The sequence below is a fragment of the Oncorhynchus keta genome, chromosome 7 (genome assembly GCF_023373465.1).
Source record: "Oncorhynchus keta strain PuntledgeMale-10-30-2019 chromosome 7, Oket_V2, whole genome shotgun sequence".
NCBI lineage: Eukaryota > Metazoa > Chordata > Actinopteri > Salmoniformes > Salmonidae > Oncorhynchus > Oncorhynchus keta.
This window is the reverse complement of record NC_068427.1, coordinates 23,564,670-23,583,519: the sequence shown is the minus strand read 5'-3', so window position 1 is coordinate 23,583,519 and position 18,850 is coordinate 23,564,670. Positions and strand designations below refer to the sequence as shown.

General features: G+C 43.4%; 2 protein-coding genes across 11 annotated transcripts in view; one reads left to right on the top strand and one right to left on the bottom strand.

The window, feature by feature from the left end:
• The window catches only part of LOC118386162 (sushi-repeat-containing protein SRPX-like), a 55,399-nt gene extending 40,069 nt beyond the window's left edge, over positions 1–15,330 (top strand). For all 5 annotated transcript variants that reach the window (XM_035773642.2, XM_035773643.2, XM_035773644.2 and 2 more), the window contains 6 exons: positions 2,082–2,208; positions 9,807–9,925; positions 10,222–10,401; positions 12,952–13,085; positions 13,973–14,094; positions 14,213–15,330. In XM_035773642.2, the coding sequence (XP_035629535.1) occupies positions 2,082–2,208; positions 9,807–9,925; positions 10,222–10,401; positions 12,952–13,085; positions 13,973–14,094; positions 14,213–14,393 (863 nt within the window). In that variant the 3' untranslated portion in view covers positions 14,394–15,330. The remainder of the gene's footprint in view (positions 1–2,081; positions 2,209–9,806; positions 9,926–10,221; positions 10,402–12,951; positions 13,086–13,972; positions 14,095–14,212) is intronic.
• Positions 15,331–15,456: 126 nt separating this feature from the next.
• LOC118386166 (synaptotagmin-like protein 5) overlaps positions 15,457–18,850 on the bottom strand; it is a 61,386-nt gene continuing 57,992 nt past the window's right edge. For all 6 annotated transcript variants that reach the window (XM_035773655.1, XM_035773657.1, XM_035773654.2 and 3 more), the window contains 5 exons: positions 18,626–18,787; positions 18,419–18,527; positions 18,164–18,299; positions 17,600–17,808; positions 15,457–17,463 (listed from right to left, as the gene is read on the bottom strand). In XM_035773655.1, the coding sequence (XP_035629548.1) occupies positions 17,321–17,463; positions 17,600–17,808; positions 18,164–18,299; positions 18,419–18,527; positions 18,626–18,787 (759 nt within the window). In that variant the 3' untranslated portion in view covers positions 15,457–17,320. The remainder of the gene's footprint in view (positions 17,464–17,599; positions 17,809–18,163; positions 18,300–18,418; positions 18,528–18,625; positions 18,788–18,850) is intronic.

The following is an 18,850-nucleotide window of genomic DNA, read 5'->3' as shown; positions in this document are numbered from 1 at the left end:
AAACCTACAAATTCTGACAAACTCCAAGCATTGATTATGCAAAAATGGGCTGCCATCAGTCAGGATGTGGCCCAGATGTTAATTGACAGCATGCCTCTGCGGATTGCAGAGGTCTTGAAAAAGAAGGGTCAACACTGCAAATATTGACTCTTTGCATCAACTTCATGTAATTGTCAATAAAAGCCTTTGACACGTATGAAATGCTTGGAATTATACGTCAGTATTCCATAGTAACATCTGACAAAAATATCTAAAGACACTGAAGCAGCAAACTTTGTGGAAATTAATATTAGTGTAATTCTCAACTTTTGGCCACGTCTGTACATGTAGGTAGAGGTAAAGTGACCATGCATAGATAATAAACAGAGTAGCAGCAGCTTAAAAATGGGGGGGTCAATGCAAATAGTCCAGGTAGCCATTTGCTTAGTTGTTCAGCAGTCTTATGGCTTGGGGGTAGAAGCTGTTAAGAAGCCTTTTGGACCTAGACTTGGCGCTCTGGTACTGCGGTAGCAGAGAGAAAAGTCTATTACTAGGGTGGCTGGAGTCTTTGGCAATTTTTAGGGCCTTCCTCTTACTGGTATATATTTTGTTTTATTTTTATTTAACCTTTATTTAACTAGGGAAGTCAGTTAAGAACTAATTCTTATTTACAATGACAGCCTAGGAACAGCGGTGTAACTGCCTTGTTCATGGGCAGAACGACATATTTTTCCCTTGTTCTTATTCGATCTAGCAACCTTACGTTTACTGGCCCAATGCTCTAACCACTAGGCTACCTGCCGCCCCAACCACTAGGCTTCCTGCCATCCAGTATAGAGGTCCTGGATGGTAGGAAGCTTGGCCCCACTGGTGTACTGGGCCGTACACACTACCCTCTGTAGTGCCTTGCGGTTGGAGGCCGAGCAGTTGCCATACCAGGCGGTAATGCAACCAGTCAGGATGCTGTCGATGGTGCAGCTGTATAACTTTTTGAGGATCTGAGGACTCATGACAAATATTTTCAGTCTCCTGAGAGGGAATAGGCATTTTCGTGCCCTCTTCACGACTGTCATGGTGTGTTTGGACCATGACAATTCGTTGGTGATGTGGACACCAAGGAACTTCAAGCTCCCAACCTGCTCAATGACCTTGACTAACCGGTGCCCCCGCACATTGACTCTGTACCGATACCCCCCGTATGTATATAGCCTCGCTACTGTTATTTTAATGCTGCTCTATAATGAATTGCTGTTTGAATTTTTTACTTAAGACTTTTTTTTCTTAACTGCATTGTTGGTTAACAGCTTGTAAGTTATCATTTAACTGTAAGGTCTACTACACCTGTTGTATTTGGCGCATGTGACAAATACAATTATATTTGATTTGTAAGCCGGAATCAGGAGGATAGAGTTATGGTCAGATTTTACAAATGGAGGGTGAGCTTTGTATGCATATCTCTGTGTGGAGTAAAGGTGGTCTAGAGTTTATTCCCTCTGGTTTCACATGTAACATGCTGGTAGAAATGAGGTAAAACAGATTTAAGTTTCCCTACATTAAAGTTCCCGGGCCACTGAGAGTGCCGCCTCTGGATGAGCATTTTCTTGTTTGATATGGCCTTATACGGGTCGTTGAGTGCGGTCTTAGTGCCAGCATCGATTTGTGGTGGTAAATAGACAGCTACAAAAAATATAGATGAAAACTCTCTTGGTAAATAGTGTTGTCTACGTGTTATCATGAGATACTCTACCTCGGGTGAGCAAAACCTTGAGACTTCATTAATATTAGATTTTGTGCACCAGCTGTTATTGACAAAGAGACAGACCGCCACCACTTGTCTTACCAAAGGCAGCTCTTCTATCTTGCCGATGCATGAAAAACCCAGCCAACTGTATGTTATCAATGTAGTCTTTCAGCCACGACTCGGTGAAACAGCACTCCATCACAGCAGCTTTTCTAGTCTAAAATCACCCCAATTACACAGACAGGACATAACATGACAGAACAGAACAGGGAAAAGCACATTTTTCCTGTTTCTCTTCCCTCCACATCTGCTGACCATTTTAACCACTCTTTACCCCATCTCCTCTCTCCTTCTCTGGTAGATGTGGATGCCCCAGTAATAAAGTGTCCTAACCTGAAGGACAAGACGGCAGAGCCTGGCAAGCTCACTGCCAGGGTGACCTGGGACACACCGGAGGGCAAGGACACAGCCGATGGCATCCTCACTGAGTCAGTCTGACCCCTGATCCTTAACCCCTAACTCCACTGAACCTTCATTTATAACCTGTAGAGGTAGTTAGGCTTGGGCTTGGGTATACCGTGTATTTGAGGTCGACCGATTTTTCAACACCGATAGCGATTATTGGAGGACCAAAAATGCCGATACCGATTAATCTGACATTTTTTTTTTATATATATATATTGTTTTTACATACACTGCTCAAAAAAATAAAGGGAACACTAAAATAACACATCCTATATCTGAATGAATTAAATATTCTTATTAAATACTTTTTTCTTTACATAGTTGAATGTGCTCACAACAAAATCACACAAAAATTATCAATGGAAATCAAATTTATCAACCCATGGAGGTCTGGATTTGGAGTCACACTCAAAATTAAAGTGGAAAACCACACTGCAGGCTGATCCAACTTTGATGTAATGTCCTTAAAACAAGTCTAAATGAGGCTCAGTAGTGTGTGTGGCCTCCACGTGCCTGTATGACCTCCCTACAACGCCTGGGCATGCTCCTGATGAGGTGTCGGATGGTCTCCTGAGGGATTTCCTCCCAGACCTGGACTATAGCATCCGCCAACTCCTGGACAGTCTGTGGTGCAACGTGGCGTTGCTGGATGGAGCGAGACATGATGTCCCAGATGTGCTCAATTGGATTCAGGTCTGGGGAACGGGCGGGCCAGTCCATAGCATCAATGCCTTCCTCTTGCAGGAACTGCTGACACACTCCAGCCACATGAGGTCTAGCATTGTCTTGCATTAGGAGGAACCCAGGGCCAACCGCACCAGCATATGGTCTCACAAGGGGTCTGAGGATCTCATCTCGGTACCTAATGGCAGTCAGGCTACCTCTGGCGAGCACATGAAGGGCTGTGCGGCCCACCAAAGAAATGCCACCCCACACCATGACTGACCCACCACCAAACCGGTCATGCTGGAGGATGTTGCAGGCAGCAGAACGTTCTCCACGGCATCTTCAGACTCTGTCACGTCTGTCACATGTGCTCAGTGTGAACCTGCTTTCATCTGTGAAGAGCACAGTGTGCCAGTGGCGAATTTGCCAATCTTGGTGTTCTCTGGCAAATGCCAAACATCCTGCACGGTGTTGGGCCCACCTGTGGATGTCGGGCCCTCATACCACCCTCATGGAGTCTGTTTCTGACCGTTTGAGCAGACACATGCACATTTGTGGCCTGCTGGAGGTAATTTTGCAGGGCTCTGGCAGTGGTCCTCCTGCTCCTCCTTGCACAAAGGCGGAGGTAGCGGTCCTGCTGCTGGGTTGTTGCCCTCCTACGGCCTCCTCCACGTCTCCTGATGTACTGGCCTGTCTCCTGGTAGCGCCTCCATGCTCTGGACACTACACTGACAGACACAGCAAGCCTTCTTGCCACAGCTCGCATTGATGTGCCATCCTGGATGAGCTGCACTACCTGACCCACTTGGTGGGTTGTAGACTCCGTCTCATGCTACCACTAGAGTGAAAGCACCGCCAGCATTCAAAAGTGACCAAAACATCAGCCAGGAAGCATAGGAACTGAGAAGTGGTCTGTGGTCACCACCTGCAGAACCACTCCTTTATTGGGGGATGTCTTGCTAATTGCCTATAATTTCAACCTGTTGTCTATTCCATTTGCACAACAGCATGTGAAATGTATTGTCAATCAGTGTTGCTTCCTAAGTGGACAGTTTGATTTCACAGAAGTATGATTGACTTGGCGTTACATTGTGTTGTTTAAAAGTGTTCCCTTTATTTTTTTGAGCAGTATATATATATATATATATATATATACATTTAATAATGACAATTACAACAATACTGAATGAATACTTTTTCATTTTAACCTAATATAATACATAAATAAAATAATTTTAGTCTCAATTAAATAATGAAACATGTTCAATTTGGTTTAAATAATGCAAAAACACAGTGTTGGAGAAGAAAGTATGTGCCATGTCACGCCCTGACTTTAGAGAGACGTTTTATTTCTCTATTTGGTGAGGTCAGGGTGTGATGTAGGGTGGGAATTCTATGTTTTGGATTTCTTTGTGTTTGGCCGAGTGTGGCTCCCAATCAGAGGCAGCTGTCTATCATTGTATCTGATTGGGAATCATACTTAGGTAGCCATTTTCCCACCTATGTTGTGGGATCTTGTTTTTGTACAGCTCTTGTAGCCTATGGAATGGTACGTTCGTTTTTGTTTCACTTTGTTATTTTGTTGCTGGTTCTCATTTAAATAATTATGATGACCACAAATTACGCTGCGCCTTGGTCTCCTTCAAACAACACACGTTACAGAAGATCCCACCACAAAAAAGACCCAGCAGCATTTTCTGAAGGAGTGGACATGGGAGGAGATACTGGAAGGCAAGGGTCCCTGGGCGCAGGCTGGAGAGTATCACCGTCCAAGGGAGGAGATAGAAGCAGCTAGAGTTGGACGGCGAGGATACGAGGAATTAGAGGAACAGCAACTATACAAGAGGTCACGGCTAGCACGGAAGCCCGAGTGGCAGCTCCCCCCCAAAAAATGGTGGGGTCACACGGGGAGATTGGCGGTGTCAGGATTTAGACCTGAGCCAACTCCCCGTGCTCTCCGTGGGGAGCGTGTGACCGATCGGGCGCCGTGCTATGCGGTGATGCGCAACATGTCTCCAGTGCGCGTTCACAGCCCGGTGCGCTACATTCCAGCTCTCCGCATTGGACGGGCTAGAGTGGTTATCCAGCCAGGACAGATAGTGCCGGCTCAGCGCTCCTGGCCTCCAGTGCGTCTCTTCGGCCCAAGATATCCTGCGCTGGCTCTGCGCACCGTGTCTCCGGTGCGTCTGCACAGCCCAGTGCGTCCTGTGCTAGCGCCCCGCATTTGCTGGGCGAAAGTAACCATCCAGCCAGGACGGGTTGTGCCAGCTCTACGCTTGAGACCTCCAGTGCGCCTCTATGGCCCAGTGTATCCGGGTGCCTGCTCCACGCACCAGGCTTCCAGTGCCTCTCCCCAGTCCGGTGAGACCTGTTCCGGTTCCACGTACCAGGCCTCCAGTATGTCTCCCCAGCCTGGTAAGCCCTGTGGCAGCTCCACGCAACAGGCTTCCAGTACGTCAAGACATTTTCCAGCTCCACGTAGGATGCCTCCAGCGATGAGCCATGGCCCGAAGCCTCCAGTGATGATCCATGGCACGAAGCCTCCAGTGATGATCCATGGCACGAAGCCTCCAGTGATGATCCATGGCACGAAGCCTCCAGTGATGATCCATGGCACGAAGCCTCCAGTGATGATCCATGGCACGAAGCCTCCAGTGGTGATCCATGGCACGAAGCCTCCAGTGATGATCCATGGCACAAAGCCTCCAGTGATGATCCATGACACAAAGTCTCCAGTGATGATCCATGGCGCGAAGCCTCCAGTGATGATCCATGACACAAAGTCTCCAGTGATGATCCATGGCGCGAAGCCTCCAGTGATGATCCATGGCACGAAGCCTCCAGCGTTGATCCATGGCACGAAGCCTCCAGCGATGGTGTCCAGTACCTGACCTTAGAGAGACGTTTTATTTCTCTACTTGGTGAGGTCAGGGTGTGATGTAGGGTGGGCATTCTATGTTTTGTATTTCTTTGTGTTTGGCCGAGTGTGGTTCCCAATCAGAGGCAGCTGTCTATCATTGTCTCTGATTGGGAATCATACTTAGGTAGACTTTTTCCCACCTATGTTGTGGGATCTTGTTTTTGTACAGCTCTTGTAGCCTACGGAACGGTACGTTCGTTTTGGTTTCACTTTGTTATTTTGTTGCTGGTTCTCATTTAAATAAATATGATGACCACAAATTACGCTGTGCCCTGGTCTCCTTCAAGCAACGCACGTTACATGCCATGTAAAAAAGCTAAAGTTTAAGTTCCTTGCTCAGACCATGAGAACATACGAAAGCTGGTGGTTCATTTTAACATGAGTCTTCAATATTCCCAGTTAAGACGTTTTAGGTTGTAGTTATTATAGGAATTATAGGACTATTTCTCTCTATACCATTTGTATTTCATATACCTTTGACTATTGGATGTTCTTATAGGCACTATAATATTGCCAGCCTAATCTCGGGAGTTGATAGGCTTGAAGTCATAAACAGCGCTATGCTTCAAGCTTTGTGAAGAGCTGCTGGCAAACGCAGGAAAGTGCTGTTTGAATGAATGCTTACGAGCCTTCTGCTGCCTACCACCGCTCAGTCAGACTGCTCCATCAAATCATAGACTTAACCTCTAGCGTCGAGCAATCCCGTATCCGGGACCGTAATCATAGCCTCAAGCTCATTACCATAATGGAATGTTTCCTATTCATGAAAATCGCAAATGAAATGAAATAAATATATTAAAACACAAGCTTAGCCTTTTGTTAACAACACTGTCATCTCAGATTTTCGAAATATGCTTTTCAACCAAAGCTACACAAGCATTTGTGTAAGAGTATTGATAGCCTAGCATAGCATTAAGCCTAGCATTCAGCAGGCAACATTTTCACAAATACAAGAAAAGCATTCAAATAAAATAATTTACCTTTGAAGAACTTTGGATGTTTTCAATGACGAGACTCTTAGTTCGATAGCAAATGTTAATTTTTTCCAAAAATATTATTTGTGTAGACGAAATGGCTCCGTTTTGTTCATCATGTTTGGCTAAGAAAAAGACCGGAAAATGCAGTCACTTACAACGGCAAACTTTTTTCCAAATTAGCTCCATAATATTGACAGAAATATGGCAAGCGTTGTTTAGAATCAATCCTCACAGTGTTTTTCTCATATCTATTCGATAATAAATCAGTGGTGGCAGTTGGCTTCTCATCAGAAGCAAACGGAAAAATACTGCAGCTGGAGATTACGCAATAATTGCGACGGAGGATACCAAGCGACCACCTGGTAGATGTAGTCTCTTATGGTCAATCTTCCAATGATATGCCTACAAATACGTCACAATGCTGCAGACACCTTGGGGAAAACGTGGAGCTGACTCCTAGCTCCTTCACAGCCATATAAGGAGTCATTGGCATGAAGCGGTTTCAAAAAATGTGTCACTTCCTGATTGGATTTTTATCTGTTTTTTTTCTGTAACATCAGTTCTGTGGCACTCACAGACAATATCTTTGCAGTTTTGGAAACGTCACAGTGTTTTCTTACCAAAGCTGTCAATTATATGCATAGCCGAGCATCTTTTCGTGTCAAAATATATTTTTCATCCAAAAATTAAAATAGCGCCCCCTATATCCAAGAAGTGAATTATAATATAATAAACACACAGAAATATGAGCCTTAGGTCATTAATATGGTCAAATCCAGAAACGATCATTTCGAAAACAAAACGTTTATCAGTGAAATACGGAACCGTTTCGTATTTTATCCCTTTTAATCCTAAATCTAAATATTGCTGTTACATTGTACAACCTTCAATGTTATGTCATAATTATGTAAAATTCTGGCAAATTAATTACGGTCTTTGTTAGGAAGAAATGGTCTTCACACAGTTCGCAACGAGCCAGGCGGCCCAAACTGCTGCATATACCCTGACTCTGCTTACACTGAACGCAAGAGAAGTGACACAATTTCCCTAGTTAATATTGCCTGCTAAAATGATTATTTTTAACTAAATATGCAGGTTTTAAAAAATATACTTTTGTATTGATTTTAAGAAAGTCATTGATGTTTATGGTTAGGTACATTGGTGCTACGATTTTGCTTTTTTCGCAAATGCACTTTTGTTAAATCGGCACCCTTTTGGAAAAGTAGATTGATTATATGCAACGCAGGACAAGCTAGTTAAACTAGTAATATCATCAACCATGTGTAATTAACTAGTGATTATGTTAAGATTGATTGTTTTTATAAGATAAGTTTAACGCTAGTGTAGCGTGGTTCGTTCTGCGTTGTGTACTTTTTAATTAGGACACTGCCACAACTGGAGGTCTGCTGGTTGGATTATTTTTATTTGCCCTGCACACGAAGAGACAACACACAATATTTTAGCCCTTGGCGCAGTCATAGCTCTCAGGCACCTGCGCGAGCTCATAGAAACTCACTCAAACACCGTCCCAAGTACTCACAAGTTACAATAGGTACCCTAGTTAGCGAGCTCGGTGAAACTTTAATAAATCTTTATATTGTCCACATTGTGTAACATTACCACGGTTTTATATTGAACAATTTCCGAGCCACGGACAACATACTTTGCTTGCCGAATGTCAGGCAAGAGAGAACAATAAGAGGTTATGGAAATACAGATAACCCGCGATGGACCAAACCAAAATATACAAAACTTTTACAATCACGTGTATGTACAATATAGATATGAAAAAACGTTTGTACACCAACAACTAACATTAGCTATGCAGCTGTAATTAAGTTTAAAAAACACACTGAATTATTATTATTATCCCCTCTTGACCTGGCCTATTTGAATTGGTCCTTGTGTCCAACTTGGTGCATAATCTAGGGGAACAACATCACACTGCTACACTAGCTAGAAACTTACCTTGGCTCTTTGCTGCACTTGCGTAACAGGTGGCCAGCCTGCCACACAGTCTCCTCGTGGATTGCAATGTAATCGGCCATAATCGGCGTACAAAAATGCAGATTACCGATTTGTTATGAACTTAAAATTGGCCCAAATTAATCAGCCATGCAGATTAATCGGTCGACCTCTACCATGTATATACCGTATAGCGGGATATTTGGAAATGGCCACAGGATGTTTTTTCAATACCGTTTAAACTATTTATTTGAAGTTTTTGTATACATTTGAATATTTGTATTTACTTTTTAAGTAAATACCTGCAGTCAGCTAGTGCAATATGATAGGCAATAAAGAAGATTGCGTTCTTTATTTTACCTGTCACATATTTTTTCTTACCGGTAGTCCTCCTTCACGTGGTGTTTGTTTACAAGCACACAACAACAAGAGACTTGTGAGTCACTCACTGTTGTGCAGCACACATCTAGTTACAGTATGGAATTCACAACTAAATGTTTGCCAGCTAGATATTTTATAGCTATTAATTTAACTGTCTAAAATGTGCTAAATGTTCTGCAGTTGTGTATTTGGTTTGCTAATTTAGTAGCTAGTTCGCTATCTAGCAAAGTGGTTAGCTTGGCTTAGTAACAGTAGAGAATCGCCTCCTGGATCAAGAGCCTTGCTGTCTAGTATTTGTTTTGTGCCTGCAGCAAACTGTTAAGTAGCTTTTTGAGTTACTTGTATAGCTTTATGAGCTGGGACGTTTGTCCTGGAAATAATTTAGATCAGAGGCTGTATAAAATATTTGCAAAGAACTTGTTAGCATTTAGTTTGCATTCTCTATGAGATTTTACATGTACTTTGCTAGCATTGCTAACCTTAGGATTACAGAGGCTGTGGATTTAGAAAACAGCTCCCCTTGTGTTCAGTGCCAGCATTACCGAATATCACGGTATAGCACAAGGTTGGTATGAAGGTATTACCATCTGGATACCGCCCAAGTCTAGTGGCAGTAGCAGTAATAGTTTTCATAGTAGTAGTAGGGTAAGTCTTTAGTTAAGCTTCAGTACTATTGACACAGTGTAGTATTTGACTGAGGCTGTGTTTACAGTGTGATCCTGAAAGGGAAACCTCCTGGACACTTCCCCGAGGGGCTCCATAAGATGTCCTACACCGTCTATGACCGCGCCGGGAACAAAGGCAGTTGCCGCTTCTCTGTCAGAGTACGAGGTGATCCCCCAACATTTTTACAGTGTTTCTAGTCAGACAGCAATGTTCTGACAACATTTGAAGGAACAAACACAGAACACTTACACATTTATGCCTGTTAGGCTGCTTTTACACAATCAGACCATTTTTATATTCCACTAATTGGTCTTTTGACCTATCACGTCAGATCTTTTCACATCAGATATTTTTCAGAGCTGAAATGATTGGTCAAAATACAAAATTTGCAAAAACTATCAGAATTGGGATGCGTGAACACAGCCTTAGAGTGTGTGTCTGAATCTGTTTTGTGCCACCAGTGCGTCGCTGCAGCCCCATCACCCCTCCAGAAAACGGCTATATGAAGTGTGACAGTGATGGAGATAACTACGGAGCCACCTGTGATTTCAAATGTACAGGAGGGTATGAACTCCAGGGCAGTGCTGCCAGGGTGTGCCAGTATGGACTCACCTGGTCAGGCACGGAAACCAACTGTGCAGGTACATATCTGTGCACACACATGTATGTATACACACACACATACACACATATTGTTCACATCACATAAGCATACCTCACAGACACACATACAGTACTTTACACTGCACATAAACCAATAGGGCTGGGATTTGCTAAGGACCTCCCGATACAATATCATCACGATACTTAGGTGTCGATACGATATGTATTGCGATTATCACGAATCTATATGTATTGCGATTCAATACTGTGATTATATTGTGATTCGATGTTCCAAACATATTGCTCACCATCTGTCTCCTGCAGAGGGACAAGAGAGTGCCATGAGAAAATTAGTTTTGATCAGACATGGAAATAAAAGTTCTGAAAAACAAATTGACTCCCTATTTAAAAAGAAGAATGAGAACATGCAGGCACATCAAACCAGCACAATAATGATATTGTGATATTTTCAAAATGATATGATATATCGTCAAAAATAATATCCCGATATGTAAGTATTGATTTTTTTCCCCCCCATCACTATAAACCACACACACATACAGTTGAAGTCGGAAGTTTACATACACCTTAGCCGAATACATTTAAACTCAGTTTTTCACAATTCCTGACATTTAATCCAAGTACAAATTCCCTGTCTTAGTTCAGTTAGGATCACCACTTTATTTTAAGAATGTGAAATGTCAGAATAATAGTAGAGAGAATGATTTATTTCAGCTTTTATTTCTTTCATCACATTCCCAGTGGGTCAGAAGTTTACATACACTCAGTTAATATTTGGTATCATTGCCTTTAAATTGTTTAACTTGGGTCAAATGTTTCGGGTAGCCTTCCACAAGCTTCCCATAATAAGTCAGGTGAATTTTGGCCCATTCCTCCTGACAGAGCTGGTGTAACTGAATCAGGTTTGTAGACCTCGTTGCTCGTACATGCTTTTTCAGTTCTGCCTACAAATGTTCAATAGGATTGAGGTCAGGGCCTTGTGATGGCCACTCCAATACCTTGACTTGGTTGTCCTTAAGCCATTTTACCACAACTTTGGAAGTATGCTTGTGGTCATTGTCCATTTGGAAGACCCATTTGCGACCAAGCTTTAACTTCCTGACTGATGCCTTGAGATGTTGCTTCAATATATCCAAATAATTTTCCCCTCATGATGCCATCTATTTTGTGAAGTGCACCAGTCCCTCCTGTAGCACAGCACCCTCACAACATGATGCTGCCACCTCTGTGCTTCACTGTTGGGATGGTGTTCATTGGCTTGCAAGCCTCCCCCTTTTTTTCCCCAAACATAACTAATGGTCATTATGGCCAAACAGTTCTATTTTTGTTTCATCAGACCAGAGGACATTTGTCCAAAAAGAACGATCTTTGTCCCCATGTGCAGTTGCAAACTGTAGTCTGGCTTTTTTATGGCAGTTTCGGAGCAGTTGCTTCTTCCTTGCTGATCGGCCTTTCAGGTTATGTCGATATAGGACTCGTTTTACTGTGGATATAGATACTTTTGTACCTGTTTCCTCCAGCATCTTCACAAGGTCCTTTGCTGTTGTTCTGGGATTGATTTGCACTTTTCGCATAAAAGTATGTTCATCTCTAGGAGACAGAACATGTCTCCTTCCTGAGCGGTATGATGGCTGCGTGGTCCCATGATGTTTATACTTGCGTACTATTGTTTGTACAGATGAACTGGTACCTTCAGGCATTTGGAAATGAGTTTGGCACTGAGTTTGAAGGTAGACCTTGAAATACATCCACAGGTACACCTCCAATTGACTCAAATTATGTAAATTAGCCTAATAGAAGCGTCTAAAGCCATGACATATTTTTCTGGAATTTTCCAAGCTGTTTAAAGACAAAGTCAACTTAGTGTATGTAAACTTCTGACCCACTGGAATTGTGATACAGTGAATTATAATTGAAATAATCTGTCTGTAAACAATTGTTGGAAAAATTACATGTGTCATGCACAAAGTAGATGTCCTAACCGACTTGCCAAAAATATAGTTTGTCAACAAGACATTTGTGGAGTGGTTGAAAAAATAGTTTTATTGACTCCATCATAAGTGTATGTAAACCTTTGACTTCAACTGTACATTACACATCCACCATGCTGTGTGTTAAGCAGCATTGAAGTTGTGATCAGGGGTGCTGAGGGGTTCACTGGAGGTGAAAACGGGGATGTCTCCCTCGGCCAGGATGGGCTGTCGATCGCTCACAGAGATCCAGCAGATCAATACCGCCTGCTCTGAAATCGACCAGCACTGTCTGTGACACATACTTAAGTGGATTATTGTCTAATAGAAGAGACCGTATTATACTGCTATCATATTTTAAAATACAGTGACACTCCATATAGCACTTCTGATATATGCTGTGGAAGGAACAAGTCAGAGCAAACTTTATAACAACAAGACCAGTAAAGACAAGTAAAACAGAGCAATGAAATTAACATGTAGAGGTTTTTTGGGCAATTGCAAATCAAGTTACATTATTTGCTTTCATAGAATGTGGTGATGTGATATGTTGCAATGATGTAGTGTTTTATGATGTCATAACATGTTATGTCACAGCTATGAACATCAACGTGGGGGTGCGTACAGCCTCAGGTCTGCTGGACCAGTTCTATGAGAAACGACGCCTCCTCATCATCTCTGCTCCCACAGCTGCCAATCATTACTACAGGTTCCAAATGACTAATCTACAGGTGAGGGAGTAGGAGGGAAGGATGGAGGGAGGGAGAGGGAGGGGAGAAAGGCAGAGCGTGAGGAAAGAGAGAGACCGAGTGGGGGAGTAGGTCAAATTGTCTGTGGTTCTGCTGATGGGGTGTATAGTTCCTCAGTTTCTGGTAAGCAGAGAAAATGTCACCGCGCAGCATAAACAATGCCGGTGTGCTCTGTAAATTCAGGCTATTCTGGGTTTGGATGATTTTCTGCCTGTCAAAAGATATTAAAAGGGAGCAGCCTTTAAAAAGCGTGACCTTTAAAGTGTCAGGAAAGAGGTGACTCTTGTCATACGCGGTGAGTCATTACAACCTCGCCTTTAAAGGTCCAATGCAGCCAATTTCATCTCGTTATCAAATTCTTTATGGGAAACAATTAAGTACCTTACTGTGATTGTTTTCAATTAAAATGGTCTAAAAGAGCAAAGAGCAATTTCTAAAGCAAGAATAGTACTAGGACTGTCTGGGAGTGGTCTGAGTGGGGAAGGTAAAACTAGCTGTTAGCGAGAGGTTTGGAACTCTCTCTCTTATTGGTCTATTAACTCATTTACCGCCTGGTGATGTCACCAAAACTCAATCTCACCAAAGTAGGCTGAAATTTCAGGCAGTCTTTTTAAACACCTCTTACACTACAAGGGCATTTTCACAATTTCACAGTATTATTCCAACTTCATAGTGTGGAAATATATATAAAACACAGGATAATCACATTTTTTACTGCACTGGGCCTTTAACAGGCCAGGTGATGGATTCTGTGAACTTTGTTGACATCGAATTTGTATGTGAGTGCATTTTCATGTTCTGTGCTTGTATGTACAATGCTATTTGTGTGTTTTTGGTGTGGTTATAATGTAAATGTGTGTGTATTCCAGCATGCCCAGTGTGGTCTGGATCTCAGGCATGTGACGGTGATTGAGCTGGTCGGGATTTACCCGGCACAGATCGGCCGCATCAGCCACAGACTCATCCCCCCAGGGCTGGCTCTACAACTCCGGTACACACACATACACACACCGTCATCATCATTCATTACAAACCTATAACTCATTCTTCAGACCTACCATTGTGTGTTCAGCCTTGACCTGATGGAAGTGTTGATGTATGTTGCCTAGGTTACTGCTCCAGATCTCCCATAATAACTTCAACATGGTGATGATTGACAAGCAGGGGATGGACAAGGAGCGCTACACATACCCCATCACCTCAGCCCAGATCTTCACCACCATTGACACCTGGCAGGGACGCATGGATGAGATGGTGCTGCAGCAGGAGGCAGGCCACACCTGCCAGTAGTACAACATCTCAATGACACCCCTCACTAACACCCCCAACCCAACACCATCTCCCCAAAAAAGCCCACTATTCCCAATTGTACTCCTCAACGCACCCGATTTCCTTCACCCCATGGACAGTCCTTCTCACCCCCACAATATCCCTCCAAGTCAATAATTAAACCCTACCGTTGCTTAATATTACTTCCTGAACCCGACTCCCATCCTCCAGTTCCCCATAGCAGACCACAGCTAGTTAACGTATCCATCAATAAGTCATTGAACCCTCTATTTCCCACCAACTGAAAGTCATCACATTGAAGTACCATTCTAATTGTAAGGAGACAGGGGGTTCAATAGTCACTACTAAGTAGGAATCATTAGTATCGGAATGTCTGATTGGAGTTTGGAGCTGTGGAGCATTGGGCCAAGGCTAATTAGAATGGAAATATAACTCACTTTCATCACTGCATCCTACAGCAGTTAGAGGTCCTGGGCAGAGTGGGTCATCACAATCATATTGATTATTGTACTCGTCAGTCTTGTTTTTTGTTTGTTTTTTAAAGCTTGGACACATTTTACTATTATTATGATGTTTTGTATAATAACTATTTTCTTTTTTTTAAGATATGAAACTGGAAAAATCCTTTAGCTGTTTTATATTTATGTTTCTCAATTCTGGTAGCAGTGTTTTAATTAGGACATTAATAATAAGCACTCGGGAATGTGTGTGTGTGTGTGATGTGACAGCCAGTGATGCTGTTCCATCAGTACACTGCTGTTCGTTCCCTTTGATTTCACACAACCATGATTAAATAGCCCTCTTAAAAAGAGTGACCTCGTCCTTCTGTTGTTACAGTTAGAACCAGAACTATGTTTTACGACAGTCTAGTTTGTCTTTTGTAATGTAGTTTGTCTTTTGTAACGACATAAAAAGTTTTATACTTTTACGCTCAGGAGAGATGGCTGCTGTGTGAATGCAAATACACACACGTGCACACACACACACACACTGACCCGGTCAGACACGCTCAGTTACATTCCGCACAGAAAGTCTGTTCTAAACATAGAGATCTGATCTGTGGTCTGATATGTGTGGTTTATTACTTCAAAATATTCTGATAACACATTGCAATCAAAAGAAGAGATGGATTCAGTCACATTCCAAAGTCAAATCAATCTAGTTTTGAAATGAGAGGACATTAAAACAGAGACCGTAACATGCTGTTAGACACGTCTAGTGTTTCTTCAGTAGCAGCAGGGTATTGCGCACAACTCATCTATACAGTAAATGCCATTTTAATAGTATCATTATTATTATTATGCACTTTTCAATGGTTGTTGAGCATAACAGAAACTTAGACAATGGCGAATGTGCAGACTTGTCATTCCACAGAAAGAATGGCACCACAGTAGGATATGACTGTATACAGAGACATAGTCTGCGGTCAAATGGTACCCTATTCCATTTCCATTTATTTCCATTTAGCAGACGCTCTTATCCAGAGTGACTTACAGGAGCAATTAGGGTTAAGTGCCTTGCTCAAGGGCACATGGACAGATTTTTCACCTCAGCAATTCGAACCAGCGACCTTTGATTACTGGCCCATTCCCTTTATAGTGCTCTACAAGTGCACTTTAAAGGGAAAAGGTTACCATTTGGGACGCATGCCAAGACAACGGAACCCTTTACGGGGGGATACTAGAAGTGTTATTACTCATCCAGAGAGGTTACAAGGACCGAGGGGTCACAGATACCTGAGTTACAGGGACAGACACTCTGACGGATGTGCTTTATTCAATGAGTCACAGACAGAGGGTGGACTGGACACTGACTCATCTCCTCAAGGCTCCTGGGGCAAAACGTTTCCAGTGTTGCAGATAGAACTGCCCTGACTCTATTCCACGTTTGACACAATACATTTTGATCAGCAATTTGGTGCTGATAGATCTCTGGTTAGATTTCCACCTTAATCTGTTTCCACACAAAGTTAGGTCCAAAAACGTCTGTTGATGAAGTGAGTATTGTTTGTGCTGTTCTACTCTTAAAATGTGCTTTATCAAGACAGTAAAACTATTGGTGTGTTCAGGATCAGTTACAATGCAATTGTGCAACAATTTGAAACAGGTGATTATCAGTTCAGAATGTTGCATAATACAATTATTGCATGAAACATCGCAGTCTTGAACATACCCTAATTGTCATTGTACAGTATTCTATTGGAATGTTTAAATCTCCTCAGCAATGCAACAAACCCAAAGTGCCTTTGGAGTAGTTACCTTATGAGAGTAGGTAGAGGCTATCCTGAACCACTGATACAGGGTCAGATATGTTAACTTCCCACTAGTGGTTATAGTTAGGAGCAGGTCAAGACAATCTGATCCTAGATCTGGGAATAAGGACAACTTCTAACTCGTGGTCTCATCACAGGGAGAGGAGAGTGTTGTAAATAAACTACAGAGACAAGGACAGGTTCCCCCACACACCCATAATGTATGTGCATAGTGGAACCCGGGAGTCAGATCAGATCATACAATGGCACATGCTTGTTCATTATGTTACATATATGTCATAATGTACAGCGGTATTAGTAGTTGTTGTTGTAGCAGTGCTTGGTCTTGGCTGGATGCTTTGGAGGGCAGGGTGTGTGTGTGTAAGGCATGACTGGTTGTCCACTTAACCAGGTAGAGGGCCACGAACCCCAGTGCAGGATCAGGGTGGCTCAGTGGTTAGGGTTCAAAGTTCAGGAAGTGGGGTGATGTCATCAGCTCTTTATTGCGGGGATAGAGCAAGGCCATGGAGCACTCTCAACCACTGTCCCTCTCTTTCTTTTGTTCATTTTATTTCCCTCTTTCTTAACTTCCACTTTTTCTCCCCTCTCTGATACCTTTCTCTGTTTCCCCTCTGTCTTTCCAACTGCCTCTCTCCTTTTTCTCCCCCCCGCCATGTCATGTGTTGTGCTTGCACATGCTGGACCTCAGCATCAGTGTACACTCCTGGGGGACCTCTGGGTTGTCAATCATGCGTTGCCATAGCCGCTGTTCCTCTCCGTATGAGTCCATCCAGTCCACCTGGTTCCCATAGCTCTGGTCTGGAGGGAGACAATAGGTCATCACTATCTGTTCCATACACTCCATATCCCTACAGCGTTATGTTGACTGAATATGCTACAAATCACCCTAAACCTCAGAGGAGAAAGAGGAAAATAATTGAAAAGACAGACAGACCTGTCCCTCCGTTGAGTCGGACTCCCCCCAGGAAGACGTTGCTGGCCAGAGCCTCCTTGTCCCAGACGGTGAGCTCCAGACACACGTTGTTCAGGTCTCCGGCCTGCAGGCCACAGTAGGTAAAGGTGTGGTTCCACTGGGGGTTGACCGTGCGACGCAACACCGCCGTCTTGTGCTTGGTGGACTTACTGTTGTCAGGGAGCAGATACCTGAACAGATGGGGAGACAGGAAATATTTAGGAATATTTAACCTTTATTTAACTAGGCAAGTCAGTTAAGAACAAATTCCTATTGACAATGACGGCCTACCCCGGCCAAACCTGGACGACGCTGGGCCAATTGTGCGCCGCCCTATGGGACTCCCAATCACAGCTGGTTGCGCTACAGCCTGGAATCTAACCAGGGTCTGTAGTGACACCTCTAGCGCTGAGATGCAGTGCCTTAGACTGCTGCGCCACTCGAGACCCATTGAATAGGAAGAAGGTAGATAGTAGGTCCTAGAAATGTAGGCTGATGGAAATAAATGGGTCTCCACATGAAATTAAATGGGTGCACCCGTCTCACCCTTTCACAAAGGGGTCCGAGGTGCCTCCAGACTTGACAGCGGTCAGGTTCTTGGCCTCCTTGACCAGCAGCTCCACCATTCCTCCTTTGGGCAGCTTGATGCTGGTCTTCTTTCCTTTCAGAAAGCCTTTCTTCACTGAGAGGAGGAGAGGACGAAAGGGTTCCGTTTATCAACATCTTTAGTCAATTAGTTGAATCAGGTGTGTTAGTGCTGGGCTGGGGGCAGATAAAACAGAGGGGGTAATTGTGGAGTACCTTGGACCTGGTCCAGGGGTAGCATGAGGTTCCTCTCTGCAGGGATGTACTTAAGAACGACGGTTAGCTCCCCTTTATACTGGAGCGTGGAGTCCATTCTACTGTCCAGCTGCACATAGAACAAACATACTGTACTTACAGCATTTACGACTTACATACAGTATAAATCCACACATGTACGCTATTGTCCATCTAAACACAGAATACCTTGGGTTGCAGAGAGTACCACTCCTCCATGTTCGTGTCAAACTCCCAGGAGTCAAAGGTCAGCTCCACCTCCCCAAGGAAGCTGTTGTGACCGAAACGGTCGTGGTGCCACACAGACAGCTGCAATGTCCGTGTCTCCAACTGGGAGTGGCTGATCACATACTACACAGCACAGCACAGGTGAGAGAGACGGATGGAGAGTAGGACTGAGTACCAAAACTAATT